This window comes from Calidris pugnax, unplaced genomic scaffold, assembly GCF_001431845.1.
Source record: "Calidris pugnax isolate Ruff unplaced genomic scaffold, ASM143184v1 scaffold474, whole genome shotgun sequence".
NCBI classification, from domain to species: Eukaryota; Metazoa; Chordata; class Aves; order Charadriiformes; family Scolopacidae; genus Calidris; species Calidris pugnax.
In genome coordinates, this window is record NW_015091223.1 from 64941 (window position 1) to 85283 (window position 20343).

At 44.1% G+C, this 20343-nt stretch overlaps 1 protein-coding gene across 2 annotated transcripts in view; it reads left to right on the forward strand.

The window, feature by feature from the left end:
- The window catches only part of ST8SIA5 (ST8 alpha-N-acetyl-neuraminide alpha-2,8-sialyltransferase 5), an 86707-nt gene that overhangs the window by 51613 nt on the left and 14751 nt on the right, over positions 1-20343 (forward strand). The window contains exons 3-5 of one of the 2 annotated variants that reach the window (XM_014959839.1): positions 822-929; positions 16451-16543; positions 19708-19794. In XM_014959839.1, coding sequence (XP_014815325.1) covers positions 822-929; positions 16451-16543; positions 19708-19794 — 288 coding nt within the window. The remainder of the gene's footprint in view (positions 1-821; positions 930-16450; positions 16544-19707; positions 19795-20343) is intronic. The other variant, XM_014959840.1, reaches the window with a different exon arrangement.

The following is a 20343-nucleotide window of genomic DNA, read 5'->3' on the forward strand; positions in this document are numbered from 1 at the left end:
CGTGAAATGTTCACGACTCAGCTGCCAGGCTTCTGAAATCACGAAATTGGGTTAAAATGGAGAAGATTAAAAATAGCAATCTGCAAGATTCGTTTTCCCTGACTTCTGAGCTAAGGGAAGGATTCAACTTGTGTTGTCAAATGTTTCCACCAACCCAGCTTTTTTAAGTACACGTGATATTTCTACCCAACTATAGGTGGGGGTTCTAGAAGACTGAAGGCATTGTGGGTCTTGGAATGAATTTGTGAAAGTTTGGGAAACAGGGTGTTGTGATGCTTGTGGTAGGCATTGGCTTAAAAAATACAAAACAGGTAAAGGAGCCGTATAGTGTGCTTTGGAGTCATCATCAAATGACAAATCCTTTGTCAGCGTGGCCAACAAATTAGAGGAAGAACCCAGTGCCCACCACTTTTAACAACTATCGTGGATGTAAAATTGAAGTTTGGAGGGCTTTACTTCTTTAGCTCTGTAGCTTTTCACCTAAATCTCCAGCTTTTTGCACTTGGGTCTCTGGGAATGAAGTTTCCACCTTGCTCCACACATATGTGTGTTGCTTATTAGCACAGATGGTTACTGGCCTTCCAGTTTGGTTGGGGAATCTGGTGGTGTTTTCAGCCAAGGACATTTAGAGTCTATGGGAACTGAAAATTAATTGTTTCCACCAGTAAGACGGTGTCTTGTGGTTCTTGGTATCATTTTGTTGTTTTTGATGAATGTGTCATAGTCACATTTCTGTGTTAAAAAAAGGACATGAGAACTCATGCTGATAGACTTAACCTAATGAATGGTATCAAATATCAACTGCCTCGTTTTCTTGTTAGAGGGCTGCAGTTTAGCTGGCAGAATGGAGAGGAATTGGCAAATTGGACCGGCACCTTTAATTTGACGGATGACGGAGCAGTGAAGAGTGGCAGTGACACAGGCACCAGGTACCAACACCCGAGGGAATGACTACAGAGATTTCTCTCTCTCTCTTTGTATCAACCACAAATGTGAGCACAGGCTGTATGAAAAAGGGATTTTCAGTTTGCTTTGGCTGCTTGGTGCTGCTCCCCGTGGCACAGAAGATGCCAGGGATAACCAAGTGCTGTGTTGTTTTCCCCCTCCAAGGCCTTGGAGACATTTTGGAATATGGCACAAGCATCCATGCAACACACAGGAGGGTGACTTCTGTGTCCTGACCTCTCCCATTTCCATTATTCCCCCCCTCCCAGTGCCACATGTCAACCTGTGAGAGAGTGGGACCTGGGTGGGGAATGTCCCAACATGACAGTAATGATGCATGAAGAGCCCATTGGAGAATATGGCCCAAGGCTTTCTTAATAGTAGGATATGTGTTCTAAGAAAACACAGTTTAACAAAAAAGTCTTTCCAGGCCCTAGTAGGGAAGAAGGGTTCTATCAAGATAAGACCGAAGTATTTAATTTATTTTTTATTATTGAAAATATGAGGACCCCTGATGTGCCATGGCACTTTTTGTACTTATTAATATGAAGTAGGATCCTTTTGACTGACATGTATCCGAAGGGTGTTTTTGCATAGATCTGGATAAAGGCATAGGGTGAATATTTAGGGTTGTAGAGGTTGGAAATCCTGAGTCATGTGTAGTATCAACTTCAATAACAAGCAGGGAAATCTTAGAAAGGCTGTAAGCTAAAGAAAATATAAAATGAATTAAAAGAAGCTTACGATTAATACCTGTGTATCAATAAAAGTCTCTCTGGATAAATTACGTATATCATTTGAAATATCATTTTGGTAACCATATGCCACTGCAGCTGTGGAGCTGATGATAGCATGTCAAAAGCAAGCGGAAGTACAGGGTCTGACCTGCCAAAAATGATCCAGTCTCACTGAACTGCAGCGATGCTGCAATTCCTGCTCGGGCTCCTCAGGGTGGTGTGATCCTGTGCCAGTGCCCGACACTCAGATGGCTTAACTCCTCACGGTTCTTTATTGAAAGAACCAGCTACAGCTGCAGGGTTGTTTTTTGCTCAGAGGGAGGGAAAGATGGTTCATTCTTTATATGTATATATGAATGTGTGCCTCTGCCTGTCTGCCTATTGATCAATCTCTACTTTTGTTGCCTTTGTGGATGCATCTGCAGTCTGTATATGCAAGGTCTCCAGATGAGGCACTTTAGGCATATAAAAGAACTGAATGTGGCACTAAGATATCTTCTTGGAGTCATGAGATAATAAATATGGGTTTCCCCCTCCAGGCACCCCTGATAGAGACAATTGGACCATCACTGATTGTGGGATGGGGAACCAAAACCCTTGACTGCAAAATGCACGCTCGTTGCAAGGCAGGGAGCGACAGTGCTATTCTGAATTTGTTTAGAAAGACAAAGAGATTCAGGGTGTGAGTGTTTTTGATACAAACAGGCTCAAACTGCACAAGTTAGGTATAAATTTCCAAGGTTATGTCAATGAAAGCTGCAAATTTCTAAGACTGTGTCATGCTAATGACTGGAAAGCTGAAAGATGGAGATTTTAAGTTAGAGATAAGCCCAGCTCCAACACAGATTGCGTATAAGTGTGTTACAGATAATATTTGTCTCTCTAATAGCTGAGAATACAGGAAAATAAAAAAGAACTGTATAAATGTGGAGGTGAGGCTGGAGATGAGGCTACGTGGTGAATAACTGCAGAGCTATGTCATAAATTGTTCACTGTTTATCTTTGATCACTTTTCTTACCGTGGTATCACTAGACATCTCCTGAGAGTCTTGATTTGACACCCAAGTTCAGGGCTGTTGATATCAATTAAAAACAAGCCTTCCTGTAATGAATAATTCTTTCCACGGAATGGAGAACTTGCAGACGACATTTTACCGACCTGATTTTACTTGTATGTATTTACAGGTCTCCAGAGAGTTATCTAAAGTGATAGTGATTATATTCATATGCAGAGTAAATATCTTTCACTGCATGGCTCTGCTGTTTATTGTGTGCTGTCAGCTCCCTGTGAAAGGTTTGCTGTTTAAAGATGTTAATTGAAATAGATATTGATCTGTTTTTCATTAGTTAATATAATTTATATATGTATATGTATATACATCACATACATACATATGTGATATCAACCCAGGTATATTCTGTAATTACTCTTTCCCTTTTAATTGTGTAATGGTGTAGGGACATTGACAACTCACTCTGTAGGAGTGATTTGTCGGATGAAAAGGAAGGACTTCCAAAGCAAAGGCACACGGAGAGAAGAGCATTAGAGTTGCCAGACAGCCAGACTTCGTGAGAGTAGTGGCCATATCAAAATACTGAGCAGTGGAGATTAAACATTGCATGGAAAGGATCAAGTAGGACAAAAATGAAGACTTTTCATGTTATCTTATTTCAGTAGAAACTGATCCAGCCTTTAATACATACATGTTAAGTGTGGCTTGCAATTGGAATGTTTTTTGCCGTCCAGGGGAGCTCATGATGCAGTTTCAGAGACAGAGCTGTTGTCATCGCAGCGCATAAGACACTTCTTCAGATTACGTAGAACCAGTCCGTGGAGATAAATGCTAATACCATGAGCTCAGCTCAGCCTGTAGTGCAGTTGAGGGTGTGGATCGTGTTTGTGGCACCTAATATTGCTGTGGGTAGACGCCTGACAGAGATCTCTGTTTGCTGGGGCTTTTTGGGGCACCAAAAGCTTAATTTCTGTGCATGTTGCTTTGCTGCAGGTCTTCTAGGTGGCAAAGAAGTGTCAAGGAGTAAAAGCAAAACACTCCACAATTCCCAAAAGCCATAAGGACATGTGCTTTCAAACAAAGGAGAGCTAGATGGGCTGCAGGCTCTTTGAAACACCCACTCAGTGTCAACTGGTTGTCAAATGCTGGGTCATTTTTGGTTCTTACGTATCAGCCATTGCTCAGATTTCTACCTTTTGCTTTTTATCTTGTGCCAAGTATTATAAATCTTACAACATCCTTGTGGGGAGTCAGGTAAAAGGTTCTATTTTATGTTTGTTATGAGAAATGATAATATGAAACTTCTTCCTCGAGCCCTGATTCCTCTGTTCTCCTTTTAATATGTTTTGCAACTTACTGGGATAGTGAGTCTTCGTGCTTAAAGCATTTTTTGTTGTCAAGAAGCTGCCTTAATGACATGATAGTCTATCTGCCATATTAGTTGAGTTATGTTCTTCTCTGCCACCTTCAGTCCATCTGAGCAGAAGATCAGGTTCTGTGTAGGTGATGAGACCACAGAAGCCTCTGATGGCTGAGAGGAGACATGAGCTTTATACTTTTGGGCCTGTCAGTTTGTACACTGAATTTTTCAATGTGACAAATCTGGAGCTTTGTCCCCAGTGGCTAAAAAACAGAAAGTATAATCAATTGGATTCATCAAATGTACGTTTTACAAGAATGAATGTAAGGGCTTGAGACATCAGACCTCATTTGCCTGGACAGTAGCTAAGTCATGGTGCTGAAGTCCTCATATAAAGACACTAAACCTCAAGAAAAAGAAAAAAAAAAAAGCCATTGCTGCAATGAAAAACTAAAATGTGGTTTTTGAGATGTTATAGATGTGCAAGCATTGTCATGTGTTTTGTTATGCCTCCCAGGTGGTCATATGGATCACAACATCAGCAGCTTATTTCAATCAGAGTGATGGGAATGGCCTTGATTAAAACAGCCAAACAGCAGTTTATTAAAAATTGGAAGAGTTCTGAAATGACATTGGTAGAATAGGACTCCCTGCAGCATAACCCAGTGCCGCTTGTCAAGAGCTGACATTGTTTTCAAACAGTAACTGTGAAAGAAAAGAAAAGAAACACCAGAGTCTCCCCCAAAATACAATTGAATGAACAGTCCAACAGATCGTTGCGGGGGATGTTGTAGGACTGTTTCTCCTTTAGCTCCTGTGGTTACACCCACAGCTGTTGGAGTAGAGCTGTACTGGGTAGTGTATTAGACTGAGATTTTGGAGAGACTTGGGTCTCAAAGAAGTGGACAGATGAGAAGGGAGCAATGTGGTGTTGGCAGGAGTGGATGTTTGGTCAATTCCCTGATCATAGAATTATAGAATTGTTACGGTTGAAAGAGACCTTTAAGATGATCAAGTCCACCCATTAACCCAGCTCTGCCAATTTACTACTAGCCCATGTCCCTCAGCACCACGTCTGCCCAGCTTTTAAATACCTCCAGGGATGGTGACTCCACCACTGCCCTGGGCAGCCTCTTCCAAGGCTTGACAGCCCTTTCGGGGAAGAAATTTTTCCTAATATCCATCCTAAACCTCACCTGGACCAACTTGAGACCATTTCCTCTTGTCTCATCACCTCTTCCTTGGGAGAAGAGATCGACCCCCCCCTGGCTACACCCTCCTTTCAGGGAGTTGGAGAGAGTGAGAAGGTCTCCCCTCAGCCTCCTTTTCTCCAGCCTGAACACCCCCAGCTCCCTCAGCCTCTCCTCACAAGACTTGTGCTGCAGACCCCTCACCAGCTCCGTTGCCCTTCTCTGGACATGCTCCAGCACCTCAATGTCTTTCCTGTTGTGAGGGGCCCAAAGATGGACCCAGCACACGAGGTGGGGCCTCCCCAGTGCCTAGTACAGGGGGACGGTCACCAGCCAAGTCTTACTGGCCACCCTGTTCCTGATACAGGCCAGGATGCTGGTGGCCTTCTTGGCCACCTGGGCACACTGCTGGCTCATGTTCAGCAGCTGTCGACGAACACCCCCAGATCATTTTCTGCCAGTCAGCTCCTGCCACTCTGCCCCAGGCCTGGAGCATCCATGGGGTTGGTATGACCCAAGTGTGACCCAAAACCCAGCACTTTGCCTTGTTGAACCTCAGACTATTGGTCTTGGCCAATTGATCCTGTCCAGATCCCTCTGTAGAGCCTTCCTACCCTCAAGCAGTTTGACACTCCCACCCAGTTTGTTGTCCTCTGCAAACTTAGTCATGTGGTGTTGGGCAGCAGAGACAAGCAATCCCAAATGACCTGTGTGCTGAGATGTGAAGACAGGAGACCAAAATCTGAACATCAGTGAGCAGCCAGGGCGGTTTGCCAGGAGCTTTCATAGAGATGAAAAATGTGTCCTCGGGGGTATCACAATTACTGTCTTAACTGTGTAAACTGTCCATGAAGTCATGGGACCAGCAAACTGAGAACCCAGAAAAGGGGCACCTCCAAGATATGATGGATGGATGAATGCGCTTTCCTGAGCTTACTTGGGAGGTACATAGAGGTATCAGTGAACTGCTTTTGAAGGACAGAAATATAAAAGTCACTCCTCTTCTGTGGAAGATCAAACTTAGGAATTTGGGGCTGGTTCATGGAAAAATTATTGTGTTGTGTTTTTTTTTTTTTTTTTTTGAGAAAAATCTTTTATTTGGAAGGCGGGCGGGGTACATTTCTGATGCCACCTATTAACAAAACCCGGAAAAACTTGAGACGCTTTAAGGAGACAAATCAAGCCAAACATTTGAAAATATCCTAGGTGGGCGATCAAGAGGTTCATGAGTTAATAGCTTTTAATGGATCCCCTGGAAAGCATGAGTCCCTGTACAAGAACTCCAGCTCCTGGCTTTTGCTTGATTACTCTGGTTCTTCTAGAAAAAAAAAAAACAGTCTTGAACTAAAGATTCCATTTCTATCTTTAGCTTCCAGGCTTTGGATACTATTTTTCCTTGGTACACTGTATTTCACTGAATTTCACTGAATTTCTAGAGTTGGAAGGGACCATAGAGATCATCTAGTCCAACTCCCCTGCTGAAGCAGGATTGCCCAGAGCTAGAGCATGTTACTCAGGACTGCATCCAGGCGGGTTTTGAAAATCTCCAAGGAAGGGGACTCCACAACCTCCCTGGGCAGCCTGTTCCAGGGCTCTGTCACCCTCACCGTGAAGAAGTTTCTCCTCATATTTGAGTGGAACCTCTTATGTTCCAACTTGTGCCCGTTGCCCCTCGTCCTCTCACTGGGAACCACTGAAAAGAGTCTGGCTCCCTCCTCCTTCAACCCTCCCTTGAGATACTTGTAGGCGTTGATAAGGTCTCCCCTCAGCCTTCTCTTCTCCAGACTAAAGAGTCCCAGCTCTCTCAGTCTCTCCTCATAAGGGAGATGCTCCAATCCTTGAATCATCTTTGTAGCCCTACGCTGGACTCTTTCTAGTAGTTCCCTGTCCCTCTTGAACTGGGGAGCCCAGAACTGGACACAGTACTCCAGTTGTGGCCTCACCAGTGCAGAGTAGAGGGGGAGAATGACTTCCCTTGACCTGCTGGCTACACTCTTCCCTATACAACCCAAGATACCATTGGCCTTCCTGGCCGCAAGAGCACACTGTTTACTCATTGTCATTTTACTGTCCACCAGGACCCCTAGATCTTTCTCTTCAGTAGTTGCCTCTAGCGGGTCCACCCCTAACCTATACTGGTACCTGACATTTTTCTTCCCCAGGTGCAGGACCCTACACTTTTCCCTGTTGAACCTCATGAGGTTCTTCTTTGCCCAGCCCTCCAGCCTGTCCAAGTCTCGCTGGATGGCAGCACAGCCCTCCGGGGTGTCAGCCACTCCTCCCAGTTTGGTATCATCAGCAAACTTGCTGAGGATACACTCTGTCCCCTCGTCCAGGTCACTGATGAATATATTAAACAGCACGGGTCCAAGTATTGACCCCTGGGGGACTCCACTGGTTACAGGCTTCCAACTTGAACCTGCTCCATTAATAATTACCCTTTGGGTCCTGTCACACAGCCAGTTCTCAATCCACCTCACTGTCCCCTCATCCAGCCCATACTGCCTCAGTTTCCCAATGAGGATGTTATGGGAGACAGTGTCAAAAGCCTTGCTGAAGTCAAGGTAGATGACATCTGCTGCCCTCCCCTCATCCAACCAACCGGTCATGGCATCATAGAAGGCTATCAGATTGGTCATACATGATTTACCCTTGGTAAACCCGTGTTGCCCACTTCCAATAACCCCCCACTCTTCAACTTGTTTGGAGATGACATCTAGTATGAGTCTCTCCATCACCTTCCCAGGGACAGAGGTGAGACTAACTGGTCTGTAATTCCCAGGGTCCTCCTTCTTGCCCTTTTTGAAGACTGGAGTGATGTTGGCCTTCCTCCAGTCCTCAGGCACCTCTCCTGTTCTCCATGACTTCTCAAAGATGATCGAGAGTGGTCCAGCGATAACGTCTGCCAGCTCCCTCAGCACTCGTGGGTGCAACCCATCAGGGCCCATGGACTTATGAATGTCCAGTTTGGCCAAGTGGGCCCGAACCTGGTCCTCATCTACTTGAGGAAAAATTTCCTCTCTCCATACCGTCCCCCTTGCCTCCAAGGTCACAGATTCATGAGGGGCAGTCCTAACAGTGAAAACTGAGGAAAAGAAAGCATTCAGCAGCTCTGCTTTCTCTGTGTCTTCCACTACTAGGGTGCCCACCTCATCCATCAGTGGGCCCACATTATCCCTAACCTTTCTCTTGCTGTTAACATACTGAAAAAACCCCTTTTTGTTATTGTTAATATTGGTGGCCAAGATGAGCTCCACTTGAGCCTTGGCCCTTGAAAAGCTTCCTGCCACTAGTAATTGCTTCCTGGTGCAGTGTCTCCCTACTCAGCCACGATATATTTAGATTAAGTTTCATATGCCTCATACTTGTTGGAACATATGTTCTGCAGGTCCTTTCATAACTCTTGCCAGGGTCCCAAACCCTCAAACATGAAATATCAGAACTGCAGGCAGTAATGCAGAAGAGCTATTACCACACAATGTATACAAAGATGTATAACCATTTTCTCATACTTATATTTTCATTTTTTTTACATGACACTGTTTGTAATGAAACAATTTGGTCCTAGCTACAGCCACGCACTGAAAGTTCACAATCAATTGGACACCTACTACATGTAGTGGTATTAGAGATGAAGATGGTAAAAACCAGTTACAGAATCACAGAATCACAGAGTGGCAGGGGTTGGAAGGGACCTCTGGAGATCATCTACTCCAACCCCCTGCCAGAGCAGGGCCACCCAGAGCAGGTTGCACAGGAACGTGTCCAGGTGGGTTTTGGATGTCTCCAGAGAAGGAGACTCCACCACCTCTCTGGGCAGCCTCTGCCAGGGCTCTGCCACCCCCACAGGAAAGAAGTTCCTCCTCATGTCTAGATGGAAATTCTGTGTTCCAGTTTGTGCCTGTTCCCTCTTGTCCTGTCCCTGGGCACCACTGAGGAGGAAGGAGCCAGGAGGATTGTGAACCATCTATTTTTATATTTGTTGTCCCCAAGGAGAATGTAGTCAAATAGTTTTCATCAGCCTGTGACTTTTCCTTCTCCAGTTTCCTCCTTTGTGCCCACAGCACCTTCTCTCTCACTTCAGTCTTTCAAATGCCATTCTGATGTGGACAAGTCAACACAGGCTCTCAAACAGCAGAAACAACACATGCAAGAATGTGATTTTTTTGTGCCACAGCCTTGTGAAGTGTAAATTCATCTAAGGGCATCAAACATTTCTGCTTCAGTTGCCAGTTCTCAGAGCAGGGGGATCTCAGTTAACATCAGTACGTCCAGGTGTTTTCTTTTGCAAGGTGCAGTATGAAAGGTCATTATGATTTCCATCAACTTCAGAAGCTCCTCTTGTTCTTGGTGGCAATTTTGTAATCTAGGGAGCGTCTGTGAGACTAGAGCCCAAGCTCCTTGTTTCTGCCTGCCATGGACTTACCTGTCAATCAGCATTTACATCAGCTTCTTTATCTGCCAAATAGGGCTCATAGAATCATAGCATGGTTTGGGTTGGAAGGGATGTTAAAGATCATTCAGTTCCAACCCCCTGCCATGGGCAGGGACACCTCCCACCAGACCAGGTTGCTCCAAGCCCCCTCCAACCTGGCCTTGAACCCCTCCAGGGATGGGGCAGCCACAGCTTCTCTGGCCAACCTGGGCCAGGCTCTCACCACCCTCACACCAAAGAGTTTCTTCCTGAGATCTCATCCAAATGTCCTCTCTTCCAGTTTGGTATGTTCAGGATGGTACCTTCCAAATGGGCTCAAAATCTTAGGTGGATGAGCCATGGAAAGTGGTAGCATGCACTATTTTAGGGGAAAAAAACCCACTGCATTGATGTCATGCCTTTAAACACCTTGACCGAATCTTTTACTTTTTGATGTTACCACATAGCAACATAAATAGTAGCAAAAGCTACTGGGATTTTGTTGCTCATTCACATGAAGTCATCACCTAGTTTTCTCTGCTCTGGATGAGTTTTCCAGAGGCCCTATAGCCATGATATGTTCCACCTCAGCTGTATTTTTGCTACAAGGGTCTGAAGATCCCATGATGGTATTCCCAGCTGAACGCGGGTCCCCGTGTGCTTTGGGGACTGTGCTCTGAACACAGTTGCAAGGTGCCTGAGTAGTGAAGGTGAACCTAGACCCAAGGCTGGCCATGGATCTGGCCATCTTGATGAGCACAGGCACTACTAATTGGACAGTTCTCTTAATAAGTATTCAGCAGAAGCCTGCAGGGCTTGGTTCATTTATTCTCATTTCTTAGTCACTGGATAATGTATATTTTTGGAAAGATCTTTGTTTTTCCTGCGGGGTAGGTGGAATCCTTCCTGCGATACTCTGCTCTGTTGCAGCATAAGTGCAGATCTGACACTGCAGGAACGAGCAAATGGGAAGGCAGGTTTGGGTTGGCATTTTTTCAGGACAAAATGCTCTGGTGTAAAAGATGCCTGACAATTACACTCAATTATATTTTAAAAACTTTGTTCAATATATCAGACAGCTCAGTGCCTCAATCCAAGCTTGCTTGAAGGCGGGATTGAAGTCTCAGGCTTTTTAATTCTAGTAGCACGGTCAAGAAAAGCCTACTTTTGATCAAAGCAGGAGCAGCCCAGTCACAGATGATCAAAGACCTGAGAGTTCGCTGGTGTACTGGGAAACCAAATCTGTCTCTTCGCTGGTGAGCCCAGCAAGCTGCTCAGCAGGAAGCGTGGTTGCAACGGGAGACATGAAGGTTGGAAGAGAAGAAAGTCTTAGTTAGTCAAAAATGGAAAATTACAGGGTGAATAGCATCTCGTTTCTGGGTATTCAATGCTGAGAGCCATTAAAAAAAAAAAAAAAAAGAGTCCTCTCTGAGCACTTGCATCTTGTGTGGTGTTCAGATACAGGGCTTGGTCCTGGGAAAACGTTGCAAGTTGGAAAGCTGAAATTTGTTGTACATTTGAAAGCTGAAATTACTGTGGATTTGAAATGGACATAGAGCTGTGAGTTGTGTGTAGTGCCCACCATCCTGGGAGAACACAACCCCATGTGCACCTGAGCTGTTTGTTGTGATTCGGTTGTGGTTGTGTTCCCTGTTGCAAAGAATCAGGAATTCCTGTGGCTGGTTTCCCCGTAGATTTGTGACCTTTGAGGGATAAAAGCTACTTCGATTTCAGCAGGGGAAGCGAAGGCCGTGCAGGGAGAGGGCATCCTAGTGGTGACACATCAGCTCTGTTGTATGAATATAAAACATGACTGTCGTTGTTGTACAGCTGAAACACAGCCCTTTTCCGTAGCAAAAGGAGTAGTCAGGGTTTGTCACTCGTCACCAATCAAGAGCATAAATCAAAATAAACTCGGCTACACCCCGTGCTTCTTAGCTGGGTATCAGACTGAGGAAGACGATGGGGAGGACAGCTTCCATTTGTGCTAATTAAGCGTTCTGACAGGCAAATCTGTCTTCATTTGCAGGGAACCGGGTGGTTTAGAGTGGGAGTTAATAGGCAGAAGCAGCACTGGGAGCCCAGGGAGTGGGTGAGACCGATGCTTCCTCTGGCAGAGCGCGGCGGAGGGTGGGAGGGCTGGTCTCCAAATGCTGCCAGCAGGACCAGACCCCACCGAGCAGAAGAGCTGGATCTCGAGAACATCCGCGGGGGTTGAAGGAACCCGTCTTCCTTGTGCTAGAGCCCGGTGTCCTGCAAGAGCTGTATCCTGGGAAAGGACAACGGGGAGCACTTCTGTGGGAAGAGGTTGGACCGTGCTCCCGGGAGCTGCCTCTGCTCATTCGCCTTGGCGTCTGTCGCAGGGGGGTGCTAATTATTTGCTTGCTGTGAAGAAAATAATTAGCATGAACACTCCTGGGAGACAGAGAGGAAACTTTGCTTGGTGTTTTTTTTGTGTTTTTGGTTTTTTTTTCAGTCCTTTGTCTTCTCTTTTAGTCTATTGACCAGATAGTGTCTTGCAAAGTCCTTATTGCTGTTGTAGCATCATCAGTGCTTGCAGCCCAAGTGCTGCAGCATCAGTAGCGTTGACACCGAGGAGGCTCAGTGTCTGGCTGGCTGCTTCAGGTGTGGTTCAGGGCTTGTGAACGACAGCCCAGAGGGTGATTATTCAGCAGCTCAGGCAGGACAAGGTAGTTTCCATCGAGCTCACCCCATGGCCAGTAGCATCTTCTCCCAACTCAGTGCAGAAGTGACACCACTATTGGTGTCCCCTGACTTTTTCCGTGGGAGGCACGTATGTCGGGCAGCGTGTCACCCAGCCTGTTTCATGGGTCCTCCCTCTGCACTTCCACAAGGTGCCAAATTCGACACTCCCAATGACTCTGCTGGAAAAGCTGGAGCTAGTGTGGGTGTTAGAGCCTTGCAGGACAGTCCTGTGCTCTTCGAAGCTGTAGGCTAATGGAATAACTCTCCTACAAAGGCAATGCTGCCTGATGGATTCCCTTTCAGATCCAGAACTGGTTTATTTTTTTACCCAATCCTTTCCTCCTTACCCTTCTGCCTTTTTGGTAACACATCCTTTTTCATTTCTATTTTTGGTGTGCGGTTTGTGTAAATGGGCACTGATCAAAGGGAATGGCTGGGACTCTGGGAAATTTCATCTCTGTTTCATGAAGTGACATCTTTGTCTCCAGTGCCACAGGCTGAAACCAGCTTTCCCCTCCTGTGACATCCCCACGTGATAGCATGTGATGTTCGACACCTCAGCTGCAGTTCTCTAATTTAGCAGCGGGGCCAGGAGTGCACAGGAAAGAGAAAAATAGGGGTTAATCTGGATTTTTGCCATTCTTAGCTGTCCTGAGGCGCATATAAGGTACAGAAATAGGGTACACTGTTAGGTGAAAGGTGAGGAAGGGTGATAGCTATCCCCCTTACTCCCAAAGAGGTAGGAGTAGTAGGTAACTTCCTAAGTCTTGCATGGAGATGTATACCTGAACGATTGTGTAGAACATGCAGATTCACAGTCCCGGTCTTGTCTGACTCAAAGAACCAAAGTAAAGAATGGATACTACAAAATACAGTAAGAAAAAGGAGTATTGCAGAGGGATGAAAAAGATGTCTGGACTGGTGGTCAGAGGGGGCTCCTTCACTGCTGTAAAATTCTGTGGGCAACAAGAAGTCCTGTGGTGTTGGCTCCACAGAGAGATTTCAGTTCAGTTCAGTTCTGGTGCAACCAGGTGAGCTCTTAATCCAATTTCACTTGGAGCAGCTTTCAAAATGCACAAGTTGCTCACCTCCAGCTCCACAAGCCGAGCACGCAGGAGATGTCCCAGCACAATGGGTTTCAGCTACTCTTTAGGAAAGGCTCAATGTCCAGGTGAATGTTTGAGTTGGAAGGAAAGCCCAAGCCTTTTGGTGACAGACCAGATGAAGGTTCATATTGTATGAATGTTATCTCCCTTCTGCAGGCTGAGGATCCCATTATGGAGGGCTTTAAATACATATTTTCCTCCACAAAACTCATACAAATATATTTATTGCCTTAAAGACTGTGCAGACACATTTCCAACTAGTCACATTTTTTAAAGATTGCTGAGTTATTGCTTTTTTCCTACTGTAATCAGTTTACTTCTTTATTAGGAATTTATGATGTTCTCCTTCCACCATCTAGGCACAGCCTTCTTCCTTTCAGTCTCAGGGTTTGTTCCTCTCACTGGATTACCAAAATGGTTGATCAGGGATCTGGCAAAGCTGAGGTGGTGAAAACCCCAAGGAGAGGTGGAGGAAACACTTCCTAACGCAGCATTTGACAGGATAGAAATGTTCCCAGTCGATAGCAGGTTGCTTTGGGAAGCTATTGAGCTTTTTCCAGTCACATACTATATACTTTTATCTCTTCTATAGGTTTATCTCTTCCCTCCTTTATCAGATTGATCAGAAAACTCCAAAGCTGTTTGCTTTTAGATGTTTCTGGCCTTTGGAGGCCCTGTTGGAGACACCTAGAGAGGCTGTTTTAAGGACAATCTCCCTTCCTGCAATTCCCCTCGGAAGTGTGAATGTTTAGGACTTCTCCATAACAGATCAGGCTTTGGATCTCCCAAAATTTTTATATTAGTTCTAAACATGAACTGCTAAGGAAATTAATAACACTTTCCTACTTCAGGATTATATATTCAGAACTGAACAGACATTTAGGTCAAACATGAATTTTGATGTTGTTTTAAAATGACACAAATGCAAACTATTACATTTCCAAAGATGTTTTAAATAAAGCTCTTCCAGGAATCTTGTATTTTTCTTTCATATTGAAGCCACAAGCCGAGCACGCAGGAGATGTCCCAGCACAATGGGTTTCAGCTACTCTTTAGGAAAGGCTCAATGTCCAGGTGAATGTTTGAGTTGGAAGGAAAGCCCAAGCCTTTTGGTGACAGACCAGATGAAGGTTCATATTGTATGAATGTTATCTCCCTTCTGCAGGCTGAGGATCCCATTATGGAGGGCTTTAAATACATATTTTCCTCCACAAAACTCATACAAATATATTTATTGCCTTAAAGACTGTGCAGACACATTTCCAACTAGTCACATTTTTTAAAGATTGCTGAGTTATTGCTTTTTTCCTACTGTAATCAGTTTACTTCTTTATTAGGAATTTATGATGTTCTCCTTCCACCATCTAGGCACAGCCTTCTTCCTTTCAGTCTCAGGGTTTGTTCCTCTCACTGGATTACCAAAATGGTTGATCAGGGATCTGGCAAAGCTGAGGTGGTGAAAACCCCAAGGAGAGGTGGAGGAAACACTTCCTAACGCAGCATTTGACAGGATAGAAATGTTCCCAGTCGATAGCAGGTTGCTTTGGGAAGCTATTGAGCTTTTTCCAGTCACATACTATATACTTTTATCTCTTCTATAGGTTTATCTCTTCCCTCCTTTATCAGATTGATCAGAAAACTCCAAAGCTGTTTGCTTTTAGATGTTTCTGGCCTTTGGAGGCCCTGTTGGAGACACCTAGAGAGGCTGTTTTAAGGACAATCTCCCTTCCTGCAATTCCCCTCGGAAGTGTGAATGTTTAGGACTTCTCCATAACAGATCAGGCTTTGGATCTCCCAAAATTTTTATATTAGTTCTAAACATGAACTGCTAAGGAAATTAATAACACTTTCCTACTTCAGGATTATATATTCAGAACTGAACAGACATTTAGGTCAAACATGAATTTTGATGTTGTTTTAAAATGACACAAATGCAAACTATTACATTTCCAAAGATGTTTTAAATAAAGCTCTTCCAGGAATCTTGTATTTTTCTTTCATATTGAAGCTCAAAACATAGTTTGGAGTTGCAGCCTAGGCTTGGTCATAATACCTATTCCTCCAGGCTGTCTGTTGTTATTTCTTCATCCGGCTCATAACTGCTGTTCTTGGGTATTAGGTTTTAATACAGCATTAGGTATGCACAGTTCTTAGGTATTAGGTTTTAATACAGACTTCTAATGATAGGTGGTGAAACTGATACAGAGCTTGGTTAAAACCCTAAATATTTTTTTGTAATTTCAGACAGTCTCATTAAATTCACTGGCCAACCTGGGCTTTCTCCGGCCCCAAAACACAAGATCTACCATTTTTTTTTGTTTTCCCTTCACTCCAGTCTGATGGCTAAGATGGAGGAATTTAGCAAAATAAGCAAATATTTATTAGGAATGACCCTGTCACTTGTGATGTGTCTGAGCCTTCAAATCCTTTCATTCTCAAAATCATCTCAAATTTTTTGAGGACAAAATCCTGGCTTCCCTTCCTCTCTGAAAGTAAAAAAGAGTGAATCCCAATGAAAAACTCCATTGCATACAGCTACGTAGCAGACTCGACAGACAAGATGAAACCTCCGGGACTTTGCTTTCCACCTAAGAGCAAAATTTAGGGTGATGGTTTTTAAACTCTCAGCATATTCAGATGCCCAAAGGCTGGGAACAGTGTTCTTTTAAGTGATCGGTGCTTTTCCCCTGACTTTCAGTGGCGGCTGCTGTGTGGTGGTGGCTGGAAAGGTAGCTGATCCTTGTTGGTGCCTACAAGACAGGCAGTAGAGTTGGGCAAACTGGACATGGGTGTCTGTTCTACTATCAGAAACAAAATCTGTATTTTCCTGTGAAGTAATAACCTGCCTATGGGCCAGACAGTGTAATCTCAAGTTAAGCAGAAATCATAAATGACAACTTTGAGCAAATTTTCATTGATGTGTAGATAAACATTCCAGTATAAGGCTTACTTATAATCTTTCTTCTTGTCCTCCTTCAGGTATTTTGAGTTTTATGAAGGGCCTTTGGAATACAACTCTACCAAATGCCTGGAATTGCGGCAGGACATCATTGAGGTGAAGGTTTTATCTATGTAAGTATGAATGATTGTTTGCTAACAGGTTACTTTTCAGGCAGGATGAAAGTGGTAACCTACAGTAAGATTGTCAGAGATGCAAGGATCAAGAGATCCTATCAATAGGGATCTCAGAAGGGATTACTGAAGTTCTGTTATATAGAATCATAGAACAAAGAATCATGGAATTGTTTTGGTTGGAAGAGACCTTTGAGATCATCAAGTCCAACCGTTAACCCAGCACTGCCAGGCTACCACTAACACACGTCCCTCAGCACCACATCTACCCATCTTTTAAATACCTCCAGGGATGGTGACTCCACCACCTCCCTGGGCAGCCGGTTTCAATGCTTTGATATGTTGAAATAGTGACATTTGAATTTGATCTGAGGTCGATTTGAAAAAAATCCTGGAAGCTGTTCACATAGATTGAGGCATTTTGGAATTAAATACCGTGCTTGTAATATTCTTTGTCATATTATATTCTATGTCGTCTCCTCAGGGTAACAGAAGAGTAATAACAGCCAGAATGACTCACAGCAAGTGTCCATCTGGCTTAAGGCTCTGTTATTGACAGTGGCCAATAGCGAAGCTAAGAAATGAAGGAAGCCCTTCCTAGTAACAAATACAGACATGGGGACTTGCTGAGTGATTTGTTTGTATCTTATCTGATCGAAACAATGTTTTTTAGATCTTTTTGGAGACCATTTCTACTTTTGACCTCCACAATTTTCTGCAGCAGTGAGTTTCACAAGTTAATAGCACTCACTAAAAAGTAGGAAAATGCAATTCTGAGGAATAATAACATATCTATATTTTGTCTTTTGTGGTCTGACATACACATCGGGAAACGAATGAATTGAATGAGATGGAATCAGACAAAAGAGTGAGGTTGCCAATGGACCTCATTGGACACAGAAAACCAGGGTATTTGGTGGTGGATGAGAAGGTGTGCTGCAGCCCAGAAAGTCCCCTGCATCCTGGGCTGCATCCCCAGCAGCCCCTCTGCTCCGCTCTGGGGAGACCCCCCTGCAGGGCTGCCTCCAGCTCTGGGGCCACCAACAGCAGAAGGACAGGGACCCGTCGGAGCAGGGCCAGAGGAGGCCACGGAGATGCTGGGAGGGCTGGAGCCCCTCTGCTGTGAGGACAGGCTGAGAGAGTTGAGGGGGTTCAGCCTGGAGAAGAGAAGGCTCCGGGGAGACTTTAGAGCCCCCTCCAGTCCCTCAGGGAGCTCCAGGAAAGCTGGGGAGGGACTCTGGATCAGGGAGGGGAGCCATAGGAGGAGGGGGAAGGGTTTGACACTGAAAGAGGGGAGATGGAGCTGAGATGAGGGGAAGAACTTCTCTGGTGTGAGGGTGGTGAGAGCCTGGCCCAGGTTGCCCAGAGAAGCTGTGGCTGCCCCATCCCTGGAGGGGTTCAAGGCCAGGTTGGAGGGGGCTTGGCTGGTGGAAGGTGTCCCTTCCCATGGCAGGGGGTTGGAACTAGATGGTTTTTAAGGTGTTTTCCAACCTGTACCATTCTATGATTCTATGATTTTTTTGTTGCCCTTTTGCATTTTCAGTATTGCACTGAATTTAGGTGCAATAATACCGCATCTAAAATCAGTGGTTTATTAATCTTATCAACAATCCACAAGGCTTATTAAGGTCTCTAATGTGTACTGAGAATCTCAAATGGCAATGCAGCTATGCACATGCAAAACATTAAGCAATCAAGGCTACAGCAAATACAATTTATTGCTCTGGGTCGTCGTGAATTTTGAGCCTGTCTCCCCCACTGACTTTCTTCACAGAAAAATGTGGGTCATGTCCTTGTCTTCTGCATTTGGTGCTGGGTGAAGGATACACGAGTAACACCTTTGCGCTGCTTGCTGACTTGCAGTGCTTAAAAATAAATAGAAGGGGTGAGAATGTGACACTTCTGCCAGTGTTCTGCTGAAGACGGGGAGTTTTGAATTGCTTTTCTGCATTCTTATCAGATGGTACAGAAAATTACTCGTTTCTCTTTATCTTATCTAATGGCACGTAGAAGGTTGTGGACTCCTGCTCAGCTGGATCGAGTTAACCTTACTTTTACAATAGATGCCATTTGACATTAAGTTCTTTTTCCACACTGGGTTCTTCTGATGCACTCACTTCTAATGTGCTGTGTTTCCCAAGTCAGCCCTTATGGTAATGGAAGATTTCCAAGTTAATGTGCTCTGGTGGGCTACAGAAAGTACAATATGACCTAATTCCTTCCTGTAACTTCCACAGCCTGGGAAATCCTAAGTTCTACTCGCTTTAAATATATAATTATCTTAAAAGTCTTTGCTTTATTCAAACGTTCAAAGCCCTCAAGCCTGAAGAGAACTCATTAAGACCTATCAGTCTTGAAGAAATCTCAGACTTGTGAATTTCCCAGCCAGATTAGGACATTGCTCCCTGGCTCTGGATACTTTCAAGGTCTTCATTATCTCTCTTGTCCAAATACAGAAGAGTATGTATGAACTCTAGAAGTGTTTGGAATTGATGATATCACCAAAAATGTGTCATTCTGTATCAATCTAGTAGAAATAGGAGTGTCTTTTTTTTTTTTTTTTGCTATAACTAAAAGTATATTTATTAACAGAGAGGGAGGGAGAGATACTTGTGTAAAGAGCTATTCGTGTCCTTTTAGCATCACAGTTATTTATCCCTGCCTGTGTGCTATTGCAGTTCATAAAATAGATTTACCAACAATGCTGTTCTGTAAAATCTCACAGATTAAGATAACCTCACCCAAATATAATGGTGAAATTATCAGAAGTGTCCTCTTTTCCAATACCCCTGTGCTGGGCCCTTCTGCTGGGAGCAACTTTTCCCCCCAAAGCTGCTGTAATTGCCAGCCACTGATTAACTTCCCAGCAGACTGTGGACAGACTTTGGTGCAGTAGATGCTTCTTGCTCAATATTGCATTTTTTATCCTGAAGAGATAATGCCTGTCAGAGAATAGAAATCAGTCCCAAATATCTGAAGAGCTCCATCAATACCTGTGTATACGTGGCTTAGAGTTACTATGTCAGAGCAGAAAAAGAAATAAAAATGATAAATTTGCAACTGGTAGGCTGACAGGTTTGCCCTATCAAAAGCCCGCAGGTATTTTAGGAAATCAAGCCCTTGTGATAATGTGAATTTTTACTTTCTTTCTTTTTATCTTTTAGGGTGAAACAAACGGAATTATTTGACAGATGGAAGAGCCTACAGATGTGCAAATGGGAGATGAATGTCACAGAAGCTAACTTATTCAAGTAAGAATGGTCCATATTAATGGGCCTGAGTAAGATTTACTTCAAGCTAAACTTGAGTTTAGCTTCCTGTAAGAGAGATCAAACTTCCATATGGATAGCAAGAGAAAGCATCATAACACTGTTACTGTTGGAGTGCCATCCTTTTGAATAAATATGGACTTCTTCCTACTTTAAAAAAAGTCAACAGCAAGAGTGAAAGAGAGCAATCCTGGCATGTAGGACAGTCTTCCTAGTAAAGGCAGGAAATTTGGTATGGGAAAGACTTTTCCGGGTAAGATGGCAGAGATAAGAATGGAGCCAAGACTTAATGGCTGTACCTACTACCTCATCCTAACTCTCTGGTGGTGTAAAACTGTCATATTGTTGGTGACACTGCAAATTTGTCCTACGAAATATTCAAACTGGATTTTTTTGTGGTGTGTTAAGAACTGTCAGACCTTGTTTATCACTTCCTTTTTTTTTTTAAATGGCTTCTCAGCTATCAATCCCTAACTATCTAGATTTTCTTTCTTCTCTCCAGTGACCTCTGCAGTTTGTTTCTGTAGTACT